Raw genomic sequence first — 19,938 nt, 5'->3', positions numbered from 1 at the left:
ACATAACTTACAGTTTTCTGCTTAAAAAGAAAAAAGCTCTGTTGTTTTAAGCACAGCAAGTTTTCTTCCTTTTTTATGCTGTGTTGGTAGGAATTTCTTTTCATTTGGGAAAATTGACTATCATTCCTTTGCTGTGAGAAAGAAATTATTTTATAGTCAGGAAATACAGTTTTGATGCTTTAAAATTGTTAAAGGGTTTATTTTTTTGTCTTCATGATGTTTCTTGTAAATAATGTTAGAGGTTTTTAACAGTAGATAACGTATGGTAACAGACCCTTTAAAAGAATTTGTAGCACTTGGGGAACTGTTGTCTCTTTATTTTAACATTTCTGCGTAAAGGTTCTACAGAAAGGAGGGAGGATGTTACTGCTTGGACATCTGTAGATTCTGGCACTGGCTAAATTAGTTTTTCTTTCTATATGTCACCCACTGAGAAGTGTGTTTTGTATATGTAGAGCACTTGCTTACTTGTATAGAAATTTGTACTATTTACTGTGATTAAGTTTTGATTAACTTAAAAAGAATCATTTAAATTTTGTTTTTGGCAGAGGGGACAAAGAGTTTTTGGAAGATTTAAGTGGACAAGAGACTGCAGAAAACAAGAAAAATGCCGAAACCAGTAAGTAGCAGGTTTATATTCATCTAAAATCTAGGAAGGTTTTTACATTTTAGAGAGATAATCTTATAACTGTTATAGATGTTTTGACTCTGACCTTTCTAGATTTTATAAGATTTGATCATGTGCAATTGAAGTTGAGACAGTTTAGTACCAATGTGTGGAAAAAAAGCTCAACAAAGCTTGGTACTGCAAGTTGCATGGAGGATAATTGGGAATGGGAGCAGTACTTGGAGCCCATTTGGCTGGCAGGAGGAATGACTTTTCAGGAATTGTTGACTTTGAGATGAACTGACTTACAGTAATTATTGGAGGCATAATTTGAGCCTGACTCAGTGCCTGTGAGAATCAGTGGAAGGGTTTGCTGCAGGATTTGGCAGGGGAAGACAGAACATGTGTAAAGTGTCTGCACTAAGTTAGATAGTAGTTTTACTATGGTAGAGAATATCACGTAGAAATTAAGTTTTGAAGGGTGGAAATAAGCAATGTTTGTGATCTCCTGTTTCTCTCACTTCAGCTAAGGTAAGGGTTCATCCACTTTGTACCAAGGGGAGAAAAAGATCTCCAGCTTTTGTTTTGATAATAATTCTAGAAGTCTTCGAGGAGAAAATGATTCAGTAGATTGATTCTTTTTCTGTTAATGTTATATTGCTAGCTTAGGATTTCATCTGTTGTGTTAAAGGACTTTTACTTGTCTCTTCCACTTTTATCCAGTGAGCAAAGCATTCAGAAATGGAACTGAATTGTCAGATTATTTCTGCTCAACTCAGTTGGTTTATGTAAGAGCCTTCAGGCATTCTTTGTTTACTGATGTTTCATTTTAGTAGCAGATTAGGAGCAGGGCAGGTCTATTGCTAAGAATAAATGTGTCAATGTGCATGTGTATACACACCTACATCCCTGTATGAAGGTATATGAAAGGTTTTTGCAATTAATGAGAAATTACCCCTGTAAATAATCTGTGTTGTGTGCCAGTATTTGGAACTGGTACAGCTCAGTGAATTATGTGAGCATGGGGCTAAGGGCTTGAAGGTCTGTTCTGAGCTTTGCAGTTGGGCTGATGACCAATTATGGCCATACCTTGTTTCTGTAATTTCTTCTCTTCCTGCCAGTGGATTAGGGACAGTATCTTGCCACTTTCTCCAGCTGGAAGTAGCTGTCTGTATCCTGCTTATTGGTGACAGAAAGCTGCGTTATAAAGGGCAGGAAAATGAATTAGCAGAATACTGTTTTCTGACCTGTTTGAGTGCTGGCTGTGAGAATTAAGTACTGCCTTTGGAATACTGTGTTTTAAGAATGAGGCAAAAAGTCACTGTGAGCTCATGTGGTTTCTGAGGCCTTCAGCTCCATGCAGCTGAAGAGCCATGGAGCCACAGAGGTGGTGACTAGGAAAAAAAAAGCCTTGGTGAGGTAACTTCTTTTGAATTCTGGACTGGAAGCATGAAATTTAGGCAGGCAGGGTTCCCTCTATTTTAAGGACCAGAGAAAATTGAAGGAAATAAGAATTTTAGGGTTGTTCATGAGGGAAGCAATATCCTTAGAACTGAGATTGCAGTGGTGTTGAAAGAGTGTACAATCCACCCTGATAATGGATATTAGCTACCAGATCTTGGCAAAGAAGCTGGTCTTGTGCCAAAGATAATTTTTTTTTTAATAAGGGGCTTTTTATAAAGAGTTCATGTGTCTCTTGATGATGTAGGTGCATGTGAAATTCTAGAAGGAAGCCAAGTGAAAGGAGCCATTATAAATGAAATTAAATTGATTACATTTCTCAGTGTCTTCCTGTAAACTGCAGGTTGCTGTAATTATAGTTGGTAATCAGTGAATGAAGAAGTAGTACACTTGCCAAAGGTTAAGTAGTATTACCTATAAAAATCAAACCTCAGATTTTTTCTGTCTGCTTCTTAAATGATAGATAGCTTTGGAGCTCTTTTCCTCCCCCTTCCCCTCTTGTTTTTTTTTTTTTTCCCCTTCTTTCTTCTTTGGAGACTGTAAGAGCCTAGCCATGTTTAATGAATCAGACGTTCTTTGAAGAGTCTTGCTGTTCTGCTCAGATTTGCTGGTACTGGACAGTAGGAAGTCTCTTGCTATGGATATTTACTGGAGCTCTTCAGACTCGTCTTTATGGACAATCCACATAGTTCAGTACTTCTAGTCCAGTAACTATTTATGCTTTAAATCCTTGTTGCTTATTTTTGACAGTTGTTACAGTAAGACAGTCAGTGTTGTGTAGCTTTATTGCTGGAAATCATCTAACCTGAAAACGAATGAAATAGTTGTGGGTAAGAGCTAAGAAAACCCAGTTAACATAAGTGGTGAGATTTTTGACAGTGTTATTTTATCTCTCTTCTGTATATCTGTGACCTATTTAGGCTTTCTTTTTACAGACTCTGCTGTAATGATCCAATTGATAGTTTTCAGAAAAGTCTGGTAGTCTTGTAAATATGTAAACCTGTGCAATACAACCATAAATTCTTCATGTGTTCCTGGGATGATGTTTTTAATTGAGAAAATAACAAATAAATAAGCCACAGATCAGTTTAAATGAAACCAGTACCCATTCGACCACAGAAAAGGCAATTAAATATATTTTGGGTTCACTTTTTTTGTTTTCACGTTAAAGTTATATAGTATTCCAGACAAAATTAAGAACATGAAGACCAGTAGCAAGTCTTGCCGTGTTGGAATTTTATAGCAAACATCTTTCATTTTTCCTGGATGTCTCAGTCTGAAATAAATTTCATGCCGTTGTGAATGATTTTTATATGTGGTAGTAAAAGGTCATGTGTTTTGGATTTGTTTTCTTAGAGGCTAGTAGGTTAAATAGCTTGGGTGAAAAGGCTGTTTTGAAAGGGTAACAGTAACTTTAGTATATTGTCCTAAGATATTCGAGTAATATGTGAGTGAAAAAATATACATATTTGAAACATTTTCTTTTTTGATTGCTTCAGTAGAAAGTCTAGTCCTTCACTTTGGCTGGGTTTGTGACTAAGTCGCTTTCCAGTTCAAGCTGTTACTCAGTATCTACTCTACTTCTAAATCAAATAGTTTGTTTTTAAAAGAGACTTACTATTCTCAGTTCTCCCTGGCAGTGTGAATTTTAGTTTCATTTAGTATGTTGTGATCTATCTGAACAAAACTGATGACCTCTTTGTTTAATTACATCTTTGCTGCTGTAATCAAAATTTGAGCTGTTGCAAGTGCTGTTCTCAGTATGCTTAGTTCTCAGCTTGCTGAAGAACAGAATATTTGTTGATTCTTATTTTCAGTGCTTTCTTTCTAAAAGAATAGACACAAAATGTTTCTCAGCTGTATGGCATTCTCACAGATCTGCACCGAAGATAGAAACATAGAAGCTAAAATTAGACATCACGGGTTACATAACTGTTAATCATTTCATATGCTAAGAAGATTAGGTTTAATTGACCAAAATATTACATTTATAGGGTGTAGAAGGAGTTAAATTATCATTTGGTTTTGGTGATAATTGGCAGCACTTTTGTACAAGACTGCAAGGCATGGAAGAAAGCAAGCATTGCACTGGGGAATGAGAGATGTCAAAGTCACTAAGACTGAAAAGGATTTTTTTTTTTTAAGGTTTATTCAACAATTTATGATATTGTGTATTCAGAAGAGTAAATAAATTCTGGAATAATATGGTGATTTAAAATTCTAATATTTGCAAGATAAAACTGATTTCTGTAAGGTGGTTGAATTGAAAGAGTGTATAAGTTTTTTTTACTACAGTGGTGTTACAGGAAAATCTTTGAGTCTGTGTAATGCAGTATTTGAATTTGGCTCGAATTTATTATTTATTTCTGTAGTATAAATAGATAAGTGATGTCAGCTTGGAGAGCTTTCTTTTGATTCATCTATTAGTAAAATCTGTTTGGAATTATTCTGTTGCCTTCTGTTCCTAATGCTGTTTAATCCTTACCTTTTTACTTTACCTCCTTAATAGAGTTTTTCTTTCACCTCTTCCTATATCTGCTTTGATGTTGGTATGGAGAGAGTGCTGTGTGTATATGTGCAGTCTGTAAAGCAGTGGGACTAATACACTGCTAGTCCTAACACAATTTAATATGCAAACTTGAGATAGTAAATGTATGAACCAGTATGAGGAAGCTCTTTAAACAAACTTTTTTTTCTGTATGCAGTTTTCTTATGAATCAGACTGTTTTTTGTGGCTTTTGCAGATGACTAATTTGTATTGCATTTATTAAACAAAATCGAAACCTCTGGAAACTATTTCCATGTTATTTTAAATGACTTTTTTCTCAGAATTGTTACCTGCTCAGTTTGGAGTTCATTATGAAAGCTGAAGTGGTATAACTAATATCTCTGAAGGATGACTGAAGTACAGTAGCAGTAAGTTTTGGATTATGAATCTTAGAGCCAGGATTTGTGCACATTTCATGGATTGTATCTGTTTGACGAGAGGTTCAAAGGTTAATGTGGTGACATGTAATATACCCATAAATTGTGGAAGGTTGAAGTTAGGTACTACAAGATGATGTAGAAATACTTTTTCAAGTCCTTAAAGGTGAAAGAATGCAATAAAAATATAATTCCTATATGAAGTGCATGCTTTTATTAAGTGCACATTGATGTTTGTTGTTCTAGATATGTTCATTGACTGTATTCTTTATTGGTTTGGATAAATTATTTAATAGATAATTTGCTGCAGAATATTTTTCTATAAATAAGGATTTGTGAGCTGTGGCAAATATCCTCATAACCCGTTAGCAATATTTGTTATCAAAGCATCAGTTGCTCCCTTGGCAAAGAATAATCAGTGCATAGTTCTTTAATGTGTGTTCTTCCCTTCCTTTGGCTGTGTTTAATAATTCTGAAGCAAGTCTGGTAAAATACAGATAAACTCAGCCTATTGCTGATGCCAAGGACCTGGACAAGCTCGAGAAATGGGACAATGTGAACCTCCTGAGGTTCAAAAAGACAAAGTACAAGGTGTTCCACCTTGGTTGGGGCATGCCCCACTGTCAACACAGGCTGGAGGATGAACAGATGGAGAGCAACCCTGCTGACAAGGACTTGGTGATGCTGGTGGGTGAGAGGTTGGACACGAGCTATCAATGTGCCCAGAAAGCCAAAGGTGTCCTGGGCTGCATCCAATGGTGGGCATCAGGGCCAGGGAGGGGATTCTGCCCCTCTGCTCTGCTCTGCTGAGACCCCACCTGCAGTGCTGCATCAGCTCTGGGGGCCCAGCACAGCGAGGACATGGTGTTGAGACCATGTTGAAACAGGTCTAGAGGAGGATCACAAAAATGGTTGTCAGAATAGAGCATCCCTCCTTATTGAAGAAAGGCTGAGAGAGTTGGGGCAGTTCTGCCTAGGAATGAGAAATGTGGGGAGACCTTATTTTGACCTTTCAGTACTTAAAGGGAGCTTATAAGACAGATGGGGACAAACATTTTATCAGGGCCTGTTGCAAAGACAAGGGTAATGGTTTCAAACTAAAACGATGTAGATTCAAACGACGTATAAATAAGAAAATTTTTATGATGCAGGAGGTGAAACTCCAACAGTTGCCCAGAGAGATGGTAGATGCCCCATCCTTGGAAGTGTTTGAAGGTCACGTTGGATGGGTCTCTGGGCATCCTGATGTGGGTGGGGGAAGGTGTCTGTGCTTATTGCAGGGGATTTGAACTAGATGACCTTTCATGGTCCCTTCCAAGCCAAACTATTCTGTGATTCTATTTAATATGTAAACTTGAGATAGAATTGGCTGAACTATGTGAAGAAGAGAGCTGTCAGATTCTGTTGCAAAGATGTAGGATCCTGGTGAGGGTAAGTTTAAAAAGCAGGCACTGAATGGAACTTGTGTTATGTGTAGTGGTAGCCTTCCAATATTTGCTACAGGAAACCTTTATGCATTTCTCTTGTCAGTATTGCAAGAGCTCCTTCCTGTTTCCGTATTTCTGTGGTGAAGTTGGTTCAGATTAGTGCCTGTCCCCCTAATTTGTGGTTCAGATAATTTCCCCCGTCACCAATGTCGCATAAAGAGAATTGCTTCAAAGTAGCCAGATACCCAGCAGAGGTTACATGAGTGGCAGACCACTGCTGAAGTTCCTGGCCCTTCTTTCTCTGCCTATGTTTTCTCAATTCCCTGCCGTATTTATGATGTGGGAACTTCTCCTATGACTCTTGTTAATGTAGTTTGCTAGCTTTATTTTATAGACAAAGCAACTGATACCAGAGGTTTAATTTTCGTTGAGAGGGTACCCTGTGATCAGGATTTGAATTAGATAAGTTGACCTCTGGGGTCTTCAAGTTTGAACAACAGTAACTTCCTTATGTTCCCTGCCCACAAATGATTGAAGGTGTAAAACAATGTTACAAGTTTGTAGAAGCCTGGTATTTGTATGCCAAAAATCAAAATCAATCCAAATTCCTTAGGAAAGAAAATGAATGTCTACTGTTAACTTTGCCTCTTCTTAAATAATTTGTATCACAGAAGGTAACGTTTTAACATTGCCATTATTTAATATGCAACCTTCGTATTAGAATTTGTAAATGTTGATTAGCTGATGAGTGATCTGTTAATTGGAAGTTCAGAGATAAACAGAAATGCTACAGGCTTAAGCATTTACTGCAATGTGTGTAAGTGGCCAGGTACTCTTAATATCTCTCTGTACCCATTGCAGGTGTAGAAGCTCTGTACTTCTAGAGCACTCTGATTTTTTTGGGCAGTAACATCCAGAAGCAGACAGAATTTAGAGCTGTATTGTATTACAGCTATTATTTTACTCTTTGGGTATTCTAGTTCTTATGAAGGATAAACTCTCAGGTAGTATTTCTTGCATTTGTAGATGACATTTGTTGTAAGGATATTTATATAAGAAGTTTCTGCTGCCTGCTGCTGCAATTCATTTTCAACTTGTTGTGCTTTGTAGTTCTTCTATGACACTTCTTGTTTTGTCAATGGTTCTGTAATATAACAGAACACTTTGGCATTTAATAAAATTAATTTTTGGCCTTCTTTGTAACTTGCTTACTTGTGACTGCCCTAAAGAAGGCTTCCTTTTTTTAAAAAAGAAAAACTATTTTTAAAAATTAAATTTTTGTAATTAAGGGGCAATCCCTTATGCTTAAACTATTGCAACTGGCAGTGAGTTAGACCTATCATTTAAAATTAGTTATTTTGTAAGAGGAGTTATGTTCTGTAAAGGTTTTTTTTTCTTCTCTTGAAATGGACAGACTGAGAGAATCTGCAGAAAACATATTTTTCCCTCTTTCTGACACACACCCTCTATTTAATTTTTTTTTGCAATAAAACTCAACTATCTTTTACTCCAAAGTCTTCAGCTCTTGTTCTTTATCAGTGTTTGCACACACAATAAAGTTGGCTAAGCCCCCTCTATCATTCTTGTTTGCAAGTCTATAACCTAGAGGTCCTCAGGCTCCTGCTACTCGTCTTGTATATCCCCCTCGTGTTTACCTTGACACTGAAGGGAGCAGTGTTCAAGCTTCATCTGTGGCATGAGGACAGACTGCTCTGCAGTTTTCTTTTCCCCACCTTAGATCTCCCTTCCATGTTTTGTCTTGTCTTCTTTTCCAGACAATCACTTCTCAAAGTATTCCACCTGGTGGCAGAATTAGGGAAATAGTTAAGGGAAATGGTTCACACATGCATAGTAGTAAGAACCTGTAATACCAGTCCTAATTAGTTCCTGTTCCCTTTTTACAGTAGGAAGAAATTAGAATATATCTGTGTGTGTTTGGTCTTTTTGCATTTGTAAGAAGGTATATTAGACCTTTAACACTTTATATTCCTGTGAACTAAAGATGAATAAAATGTGATAACCTGGCAGTAGGAGTGGAGGACCATTCTAATACTGAGAAGACAGTGCTGTGCATTCAGTACTTTGTTCTGTTTCACGGAAATTCTCACTTCTATATGTACCAGCTGAATAGAAATTGAAAAAGACTGTTGCACTTCCAAGTAAGGCTTCCAATTATCTCCTGCAGTATATACGTATTGTTTTATAACAAATAAACCCAGTGATTGTCAGGAGTCATCTGGAAAATGGTCCTCCCTTTCAGGACAAGGAGGTTCGTGGAATGGTAGCGATTTTTTAGTCTTATAGTAAGGGAGTTAAGGAGGTTGGCACTAAGGAATGCTAATTTCTGTAGTTTTTCTTTCCATTGATGAAAACCTGCTTCTAGTCTGTCCTGAGATGAACAGGCTTTAGTCCTAAATACTTTCACCACCAAACTGCTTGATTTTTAGAAACGGCAAGCAGGGGGCTTCTTGTCTTTTTATATTGCTAGGCATAAATGCCATAATATATGTGTGACCAAAACTCTCTTTCTTTTGCATGCATTTGGGAAGCCCTCTGAAAGATAGTGCCCAGTAGCTGAATCTCCCAATGTTCTTCAGCTGTTCAGTAGTGATGTCAGCCTTCCCATTAAATTAATTTTGAGCTTTGTTCTCTAATTTAACCTTCCAACCTACTGGTAAATACTATCTGGATTAAGGTTTTTACACTAAATAAAGATGAGAATTTTTGAGATTCAAATTTTCTGTTTTTCGTACTGCTATGTTCTGTGTGTACACAAGACCATTAAAATTGTTGAACTTATTGTTTCTTACAGGCTAATCACAGGATATAGAAGCATCACACTGTTACAGTATATTTTAAATATTTCCTTATCTTCTGTAGATCAATGTCAGAGTAACCACAATGGATGCAGAGTTGGAATTTGCCATCCAGCCCAATACAACAGGCAAGCAGCTCTTTGATCAGGTAACTTATATGTCTCTATGTATGTATAAGTACAAGCACATAAGAGTATTGTGTTATTAAGGCATAGTCTGAAAAAGTGGTAGTGTTCTTATGTGCAGATTGTTTTTCCTTATGTTACCTAAGCTATGCTCTGAGTTAGTGTGAATTTCCTCATTACTTCTTATGCAACATATTGAATTCAAAGACAACTCTCTAAATATGTTACCAGTGAGGCTTCAGAAAAATTGTGTATGGAGCTGCTTTGAAATTAACTGTGAGTTTTATGTCTAATAATATTATAGTTGCTACTGCAACAATATGGTTGTTAGAAATGTGTATTTTAGATATATGCATGTAACAGTAAGTTCATTAATGAAAACTAACACAATTGCTTTCCAACAATAGATGCTGTGAGATGGTTTTTCACTTCCCAGATGTTAGAACTAAATACTGTTGTCCCATGAACCAGTTTGGAATTAATGTTTAAAAAAATGGAAAGGAAAAAAGAACAGTTGAAAATTACGACCTTAATATGCTTATGGAACTGCACATTCTCACTTGATGGTGTGTGTTGTACATCAGTCAAATGGACCAAGTGAACGATTTCTTAAACAGGATTGTTCTTGCACTCATGTGATGTTAGTCATCAGAATCTTGAAATAAGTTTTTGACCTGTGTTGTGGGGTGTTACAGGAAACCTTAAGAATAGAATCTTGTCAATATGTTGTGTCATTTTCCAACAAGATACCAATAAATAAATTTTATTGTCTAGATCCAAGATGTATGCCTTTATTTAGGAAATGCGGAAATATCTGAAATTACTCTTCAAAAATAGTTTAAGTAGATCAACAGTTAAGGCTAGTAGTTGTTTCTGTCCATTCCACTATAGATGCTTGAAGTATGTGATGAGTACTAAGAGGAAGTAACACATCAAAAAAGCTCTTTAAATTTTTCTTCGATCTTTTAGAGTCAATGAAATGTCTTATTATATGAAATTTAAAGAAGAGAATGTTTGTTTTAATACTGAACTTTAAGATAAATGAAATTGCCTTTGCAGTTTTTGTTTGAAATGACTGACTCTTAACACTTACTGCCTGCCCTGTTCTCTAACATCAGTAGCAGCATGTCTTCAGCCGCTACAAAGGAATAAGCTTTATGACTCTTAAAAAGACTTCTTGAAAAAAGAGGCTGTCTTGCTTTTTGTCTAACCAGCATCATCATCATCATCAAATAAAAGTATGGTATTCTGTGGCATAGAAGGCTCAAGCTGTTCCTTCTGCCAGCCTTTGCTATCTTCTGCCATGTGCTGTTGGGTGGGGTGACATTCTGCTGTGTAATGTCTTGTACCCAGGTAATCAGGCTCATCCAAATTGGGGTATTCGCAAACAGGGAACAAAGATACAGTTCTGAATTTGTTGTCATGCTCTTTTCTTTGTTCCTCAGTTCTCTGTGTGGTGTTTAACATCTCACCAGCTCTTACCTCTGGAGTTTTAAATTGAAAAAAATTTAGGTCAAGAAAAATCAACCAGAATAGTTGTGTTTGAGAAACATTTTTAGCCTGATCTTAAATTTATGTGTGAGTTCTACAGTGTTAACACCAAGAGCTGAACTGTTTTGTGAAACCAGCACGAAATTTTCAGACAAAAAGTTACCTTGTTTCTCTATAGAAAGAGAATTGCATAGCACTGTTACTGAATGGATTGGCCTTCAAGGTTTATGCAGAAGTGGTGAACATGACAAGCAGGTTGGTTATTGCTTGCAGAAGATAACCTCTCCATGAATTCAGTTGTTACCTAGTGCTCCTCTACATTTTTGGTGAACGATCTTTCAACCTTTTAGCAGCCAGTGTTCTTTTAAGCTTTTAATTGGCATTTTCTGGAGTTGTTGATATGTTTCCCATTTCATATGTGTTTTCATCATCTTCATCTGCTTGCAGACAAAAATACAGTATTTGAAATCTGTGGCTTTTTCTTTTCCATTGTCAAATTCAGTAAACTTCTTATTTATTGATTTATTGTACGAGCAATAAATAAAACTTTTTTTTTTTTTTTTTATTACTTGCATTTCAGAAGATGTTCTAACATACTTACCATTGGTCTCTCTGTCTATCCTGTCAGTGGTCAGAATAGGCAAGAGGGGTTCTATCCTCCTGTAGTGAACCAGTTAAGCATCTTTAGCTTTCCTGGGAGAGGAAGAACCCTGTGAAGGGATATGTTTCCACACACTGGTGGTAATTGTGGGGGAGTTTTTTCATTAGTACTGTGCCTTAGTAACTTTTGATTCACTCTAGCTGCCATTCAGAAGGAATGTGAGAGTTGTCTCTTTTATTTCATGTTGTGCCCCACTGTCCTTTCGAGATGTCTTCAAAGCCTTCCTTACAATCCTGTGGAAGGTGTCCGTGTGAAATCTTTCTTAGGTTGTCTTATGTGTGTGTTGTGATTTGCCCAAACATAAAGGTTGCTTTTCTTCTCCTAGAAGTTTTTATTGCCTATTAATAGTCAAGTTGTAGGATGTGGTGGTGGATAAATCTGTTTTTCAGATGTGATGAACACTTGCCTGAAGCTACTTAATAGAAGTTTTGAGCCAGAATCAAACTCTAAAATTTTTCATTCTCTACTTACTTTTCATATCATGCTACTGCAGTGCATAAGTGCATGTATTATCTTGGCACAAGTTTCAGAAAGGTTATTTCTCTTTCCTTTGAGCTGAGAGTCAGTGTAGGCAATACTTTTTCCTTATTTGAGGATTCTGCTGGTTTTGGTGTTGATTTTGCAAACCTGTGTAGCTCTGCATTGCTGTACCCAGGTTGTCTGTATTTAAATCATGTGCATCTCAGGGGCTGTAGTTAGTGGGTTGAGAGCAGAATGTTTTGACATGAGCATAAGCACTTGTCTCCTATTGCCTTACAGGCAGAGCTGTTGAGCATCTGCAGCTCTTTGCAGCTCAGAGAGCTGATAAGGTACAAGGGCTCAGCTTGGACAGCTGCTAAGCAAAGAGCATTCTCAGTCATCTGATAAAGCCATAAGTGATTTGATCAGCATTATATAGGAGATCTGTGCCAAAAGAAACAGCAGTCTGGAATTCCTGTGATGGGGCACCAAATTTAATGCTACTCGGGACCATGCTAGGAGCATACACCTGTTCTTAGCACTTCTTATGATCGAAAGGAAATTATGTGGGAATTCTAGAGGAAATAACTGTGCTCACTCAAGGCATCAATCAGATTGGATCCACAAACATTGTCCATTTTGTGCTTTGGAGTTTGAAGGTGAAATGATAAAGGAGGAAAAAAGGTGCACACTTGAATGGTTGTTAAGTGATTATGCAAGGCAGCAGAAGTAAGTTTGCATAATTATCTTATGACATTTTCTAATTTTCAAAATCTTAATTTTGCAACCCGATAGTACTACTTTAAAATGGAGGAGGATCTATGTGTAAAATTCTATTTACTTCACATGCATCTGAATGCTTCCATAAAACAGCCTTCAATAAAGCAGCTTGGCACCATGGTCCAACCTGAGGACATATGTAAGTACTACCATACGTGATCTTTGGAGCCAGAGTTTACAGTCATTTCATAATCTTTGCTGGATCTTTCTGATTAATTGCTTATTAAATCCACATATGCCTTTGCTGTGCAAAAGACCTGTAAAATAGTTCCACAGTTTCATTATACTCTGTAGTAAGTCTTTTTGTTTGCTTTGAGCCTGCTATGTCATGATTTCTGTTGATTCTCTTAATTCTTACATTGTAAGAAATAATGACCAATCATTACCTATTTCCTTCTACATGCCATGCAAATTTTATAGAGCTATATCATATCTTTCCTTACTTTTCTTTCAGTAGCCCTAGTTCTTGTCTTAGCTCTGCAGAGAATGTTCCAAGTCACTGATCATTCTTTTCAACATTTCTGAAACATTTCCAGTGCTGCAGCATCCTTTTTTATGAGTTGATGTGACCAGTCTTATGTAAAATTAGAGATTTGTGAATACCATACATGTGTATAGTAATGTAATAGCTTTCTTGACTTTTTGCTTTACTAGAACTTTGTTCCCATAATTTAAATTGTTGTCTTTTATGTACAGTGTTTTGCTTTTATTAAATATGATCTTTTATTGTGGTTATTCACAGGTCTTTATGGTATTACTTTTATTCACAGATCTTTATGGAAGGTTTTTTACAGCAGATTTTTTTCACATCAGTTTCATCCTTTTTTGAAGTCCTGGGGGACTTCCCTAGTGGTTAAACTACAATTCTATTATGAAAACAACTTGTATTTTTTGTCTGTCTTTTTAAGCAGTCTATCCGTAAAACAACCTTCCCTCTATTCAAGGACAATTTTGCTTCTTTAGTAGCTTTTCGTGATAGACCTGGTCTGAAATCTTACAGGAAAGTCATGTATGTTTAATTATGTAGATCATCCTTACCCCTTTTATCATTAACTCTTAGAAGATGGCAGAACTATTTGAAGGAGGCAGTTCATCCTCACTCATTACGTCATACTTGTCCACAAATGTTACTCTTTATTATTGTTTCACCCGTTGTCTTCTGTTGAAGTGTAATCACTTCTCCATAGGGCTGCAGGTCACTTCCCAGATGTGCTTTATAACCTCAGGGTCCTGCTACTACCTTCTGTTCCTCAGGTGCTGATGTACACAGTGAGCTGCATGTTCCAGTTGGTAGCTTGGAGTGTTGGAGTTTATTTAGAACTCTGGGATTCCCTGTACCTGATTTTTTGCTACAATTTTATCATTTTTACTCTTGTATGACTTGATTACATTTCAGTTTGAAATTGTTTGCATAGCTTTATTAGGCTATACAATACCAGTTTAAAAAAAAAATGTACTGTAGTGATTACTGATGATGGTGGCTCATTTATCTTTAAGGTGGTGAAAACTGTTGGTCTTCGTGAAGTTTGGTTTTTTGGGCTTCAGTATGTGGACAGCAAAGGTTACTCAACGTGGCTGAAGCTAAATAAAAAGGTAACAATTCCCTCATTTTAGCCAAGTGTACAGTTTGAATATATTTTATAAGCTTTGTTGATTTAATGTCTTAACTGGCTTCAAATTTAGTTGAAAAATCATTTTTCATGTTCTTTAAATGACAAAATAGTGTTAAGTTAGATTAAGTATAAAGAATATGCAAAGCTGCATCAATATTTAATTTGAAGAGATAGTTTCCAGTACTGTGGAATGCATGCATGCATGCATTAGGGAAGCTTGAATTCATATGATTGCCCCATTTTCATGTAGCAAAACATAATAGAATTATTCTTTTACAGTTTGGGCATGTGTATGGGAAGTATTTGAGCTTCAGGAATTTGTATGCATATAGCTATGAATCTTTTAACCAGGCAAAATAATTGGCTCCTAACTTTAGGTGTCTAGTAGGTAGATTGTGGGATGATTATTTTTCTTTTCCAAAGGGCATTGAGTACCTTGTATCTCCCAGTTACTGGGAAATGGGTCATTTTGCTTTAAATTGTATTTATGAATTTGAAGGGTCATTTCTCATTTTATTATTGGCTGTCAGATTATTTGTCACTGTTTTGAATGGAGATACTTGTTTTTTAGTTCAACCTAATCAAGAATACCTTTCTTAGCCTCAATATTATGAGGCAAATTGGGAGGGTTTTAGGAGCAAGTCCCACTGTCTGCACTTATGTAATCTTTGCTTCTCCTCTCTGGTAAATCCAGTGAATTGAGCCTGCTAAGCACCAAATCTGTCTCCTAGAATTTCATATGTATCTTGTTTTATACACAATAGATACTGTAGTGCTACAGATACTTTGTTAACTGTAATGGCTTTTCTCAAGTGGTTGGGGACTATGGGATTTATTGCATCAGTTGTGAAAAATACAGAAGACATTGCTCTATGAAAACCTTCAGCAAGTTAAGTTTCTGGTACAGTTCAGAAGCAGCTGAGGACGTGCTCATTTTTTGAACTTTGACTAAGTTAACATTTTATTCTGAAATGCATCAAATTAACACTCTCATTTTTAAATTACTATTTGCACATTTTCAGTATATGCAGATAAAATCTGATAAAGAATAGATGTGCAAATAAGATCTTATGGTGTGCACAACTAATATTTCACTGATAAGATGAAATGCTGCATCTGTAAATAATGCACGACAATAATGAAAAGTGAGCAAAACTTTTAAAACTGATATCTCAGATGTGTTGAATTTGTATGTACTTATGCTGTCTTAGGTGTTTAAAATGTTGTATTTATTATATTCACAGTTTTTGAGAATTCCTACAAGTTGAGCAAACAGACATAATTTCACGCATAACAAAGAGGTTTTAGTGGGACTAATAGTGCACATAAAACATACATCCCAGTTCAAGCACTTTATTACACATTGTGTGATAAAGTGCTTGAAATGGGATGTATGAGAATTATTTTACAATTAATGTACATTTTAACAATTAATGTTTTATGTTAAAATTAGTTTAGTTTTGAATGTTTTTGCTTTCTCCATAATTGGTGCTGCAAGCTGAGCACAAATGAAATCAAATTCTATATACAAATGAGTGTTCGTTGAAATCTGAAGTAGAGGAAGTCTTAAAACCATATCTTTTTTTTCTTTTTTTGCAGAAATCACAGTTTTAAAGCTTATCCATTCTACAAAAATAACGAGATCAAAGGAATTAAGGCTTTTGCACAGGAAAAAAGCACATATATTTATTCCAATAGTTGAAAGACACTGAAAAGAATCCAACTTCACACTCACATTAAAGAAATGTGCTGTAGTTCTTGCTAAAGAACTGTTGTTAGACCCTAACTCATTACTTCCTGCAAATCATCCTTGGATATAGTTTTGATCTTTTTAATATCTATTGCAACTTCTTAGTTTCCAGGTCTTTATTGTGATAAATAAAAATTCACACAAGCCTACAAAAAAAAATCCCTTAATCAGCCTTCAAGTAGTATTTAAAAATTGTCTGGTTTATTCTAATTGACGTAGTTGTTTGTGCCATGTGAACCTTTCAGTGAGTTCCATAGTGGGGTTGTCAGGAAGCTCTGGGTTTCAGTGTAGAGGGGCTAAAGAGTTAAGCACTATTAAATCACATTTAATTTGCAATTACTTTACAATTTTTCTCTTTGTTCCTCTCCCTCAGGTAACGCAGCAAGATGTACGGAAAGAAAATCCTTTGCAGTTTAAGTTCAGGGCCAAGTTTTTTCCAGAGGATGTATCTGAAGAATTGATTCAGGAAATAACTCAGAGACTTTTCTTCCTGCAAGTCAAAGAGTCGATCTTAAATGATGAAATATACTGCCCACCAGAAACTGCAGTTCTTCTGGCTTCTTATGCTGTCCAGTCCAAGTATGGAGATTACAGTAAGGAGATCCATAAACTGGGCTACCTAGCCAATGACAGGCTTCTCCCCCAGCGGTGAGTGAGATGGGGTTTGCACCAAATGCTGCACATAAACTTAACTGTAGCACATTTTTTATAAATAAAATATTAATGGTAGCTTTCTTAGAGTTCCTCTTTTTGCTAGTAAAATTCAGAGATTCTAGTTTAGACTTTTAAATTTAAAGAAGCATCACAGCCACAGGATTCTTGAGATGTATTTCCTGTCCTGTCCATAAACACCTGCACAGATTTAGTTGAACAAATTTCCAAAGTACTCCTAAATCATGTAATGTTACTGGAGGCCTACTTCTGCTGAAATAAAATCAAAATACTCCAATATAGAAGCAACTAAAATTCATTTGGCTCTCTCATTTTCTTCAGTTTTCATGTTTTTGTACACTTAGATGATAATAATTTCCTGAAAGCAAGTGTACTGCAAATAAAATATATTGCAGTAATTGAGTACAGCACAAATTCATATACTTAAGGTGTTCCTTTTCAGTAGACAAATGCTCAGATGATTTTTAAATTGTCCTTTAAAACAGTTTCTCCAGAAACGCCAGAAATGCTGGGTGCATGGAATGAAAGTGTGATAAAGTTATCATATGCATTTGATTTCTTACTGCAGTACTACACTGAAGGTTCTAGTAGGCCACAATATAATTCCATCATTGCAGCCTCTTGTAAATTAAACATCAAATAGGTTTCTGAAGCTGCTTCCCTATTGATTTTATTCATAAACGAAAAATAAAAAACCCACCAAAAAAACCCTCAACAAGGTTGTCTGCTAACTTGTTGTAATGTCTTACCTTTTCTTTCAAATTATAGCAGAATGAAAGCTTGAATATATCTTTGCACACCTAGAGATTAATTTGCAGCATTGTTGCTAGAGGATTCTATAGGTGTGCATTTTCAGCTGTTTTAAACATTCTGTTTTATGACTTAAGGTGTACAATGGTGTGACTTTTATATTACAAAGAATATACAATACCAAAAAAAAAGAGGAAACTTTCACACTATTTTAGAAGGGAATTTGTTGAAATGCAACGTTTCTGTGCTGTAAATATGAACAGTGTATAGGAAGTCATCTTTAAGTTTATTTGGTTAAAGCATATGTTGTACTGTGCAACAAAAGAGGTTAAGTTTGTTGTCACTGTCATTTAACAGCAATAATTACTATTCACAGTGTGTTAGAGCAGCACAAACTGACAAAAGAACAGTGGGAAGAAAGAATACAGAACTGGCATGAAGAGCACAGGGGAATGTTAAGGTAATCGTGTAAAAAATGTTCACAACACCTTTCATTATTATTAGGATGTATTTTTGGAGGTATTTGTTTGGAAAATGGCTTTCTTTTATTCTGACCAGGGTGGGTAACAAAGACTTCCATGAGAGTTGAGTTTCCAGTTGGGTTGTTGGTTTACCTACATGATTTCTGGTCAGGCAGTCAAATGTCTTTGTCCATAGTTGCCTGCCTCTGAAATGCATTTAGTATTCCCTTAGCTCATGGGGCAGAAAGATAAAGTGCAATGATTGGACTCTACTTGGATATTAGGGTGTAGAGCTCTTCAAAGTATCTGAGTCAAACTATTTTAGAGAGAGATTTAATTCATAACTAAATTTTACCCCAGCTGTTTATTCTGCAGTACCCTTGTTCTTACAATATACTAATGATTTGTTGTCTAAACTATACCAATTTTTCTTCTTCATCAGGGAAGATTCTATGATGGAATACCTTAAGATAGCACAAGACTTGGAAATGTATGGAGTCAACTATTTTGAAATAAAGAATAAAAAAGGAACTGAATTGTGGCTAGGAGTTGATGCTTTGGGTCTGAATATTTATGAGCACGATGATAAGTAAGTGGGAAATACTAATTTTGCAGTTCTGTCCTAGGAGTTGCTATCTGAGATTGCACACCCTGCACCTTACTGTGTGTTCAGTAAGATCTGGCAAAACAACTTCTCCTTCTAATCTATGTAAGGAGAGAGAGAGAGGTGTTAAGTGCCAGAAAGTTTGAATTTTAAAGATTATGGATGCAAAAGAAGAGAAAGGAATAGCAGTTCTATGGAAGTTTAAATTTACATTGCTTTATATAGATTACTACAGCTAGACCATCTTTATATGGTTTCTTCCTGTACCATTCACCCAAAACATTCCCTTTGGTCAGGATGAAAAGGATATTTTAAAGCTTAGCAATGTGTTTAATGAGAAACTTTTGTAAGAGCCATGACAAGGATTATAGATGTTGGAGCATGAAAAACTTAGATATTTAAAAATGAAACCTTGTAGACCAAAGAAAAGAAATAATTTATGTATCCTGATAAAGAGATCAAATAATCTGTTCTACTTGAAGAGGGAAAAGCTGAAATGTAGGAAATATGAAAAATTTGGAAATAGAAAACAGTAAGTCTCTTGTTCTTTCTTTACTAGCACTTGTTAGTAGTATCTGATGTCAACAGACCATTCACAGTAATTTGAAGTTACACAGGATATGTCAAACTGCAGATGGGAGCAGTCGACTTTTGATGTATATACTCTGTAACAAAATTCTGTAAGCCTTAATTGCCATTAGATGGCAATATAACTCCTGAAAGAAGGAAATACTCAAAATGTTCAGATCAGATTGAGCTATGAGGCAATTTTTGGCATTTCCTGTCTCCTGCTAGTTAGTAATCAAATACTTAAATATTTTTCTGATATTTATAATTAAGAGCATATGAATTGAAAAAACTTCTGTGCTGACAGAAAAATATTTACTGTTATGCACTTGATGCATAACATTGTAACAATTTCTGTATTTATTTTGCTTACGATGCAAGGGAAATAAATTTAACTTGAATTCTGAAAATGTAAGAACACAAATCTGAGCTAAACAGAAGTACAACATGGCTGAAAGTTACTTTAATTGCAGTATTTGAAATGTCAATTTCTCACAATTAAATAGTTACTGTTTCAGGTGAAAATACAGTTACCAGTGCCATATAAAGAATGGCTACATGACCTTGATGTTTGGCATCTAGGTAATACTAGTAGAATAAGTCACAAATCAAAATGCCTTTTGTTACAATGCCATGTAATTTATTAAAATGTAATTAATTTGACGGAATATCTGTAAAAAGAAAAATCTTCCAAAATATGCTTGAACTGTTGTTAATGTTTACATTAAAACATAATGTTTTAGATATAATATTCTAAATGTAGCTAAGT

General features: G+C 35.7%; 1 protein-coding gene across 1 annotated transcript in view; it reads left to right on the top strand.

Moving 5' to 3' along the window:
- The window catches only part of RDX (radixin), a 44,722-nt gene that overhangs the window by 7,764 nt on the left and 17,020 nt on the right, over window positions 1–19,938 (top strand). Inside the window, exons 2-7 of the mRNA XM_014877629.2 lie at window positions 549–619; window positions 9,301–9,384; window positions 14,250–14,345; window positions 16,489–16,763; window positions 17,914–17,997; window positions 18,441–18,587. Of these exons, the coding sequence (XP_014733115.2) occupies window positions 608–619; window positions 9,301–9,384; window positions 14,250–14,345; window positions 16,489–16,763; window positions 17,914–17,997; window positions 18,441–18,587 (698 nt within the window). The 5' untranslated portion in view covers window positions 549–607. The remainder of the gene's footprint in view (window positions 1–548; window positions 620–9,300; window positions 9,385–14,249; window positions 14,346–16,488; window positions 16,764–17,913; window positions 17,998–18,440; window positions 18,588–19,938) is intronic.

Source organism: Sturnus vulgaris, chromosome 2, assembly GCF_052056855.1.
Source record: "Sturnus vulgaris isolate bStuVul1 chromosome 2, bStuVul1.hap1, whole genome shotgun sequence".
In the NCBI taxonomy this organism is placed as follows: domain Eukaryota; kingdom Metazoa; phylum Chordata; class Aves; order Passeriformes; family Sturnidae; genus Sturnus; species Sturnus vulgaris.
This window is presented reverse-complemented; position numbering and strand designations above follow the sequence as displayed.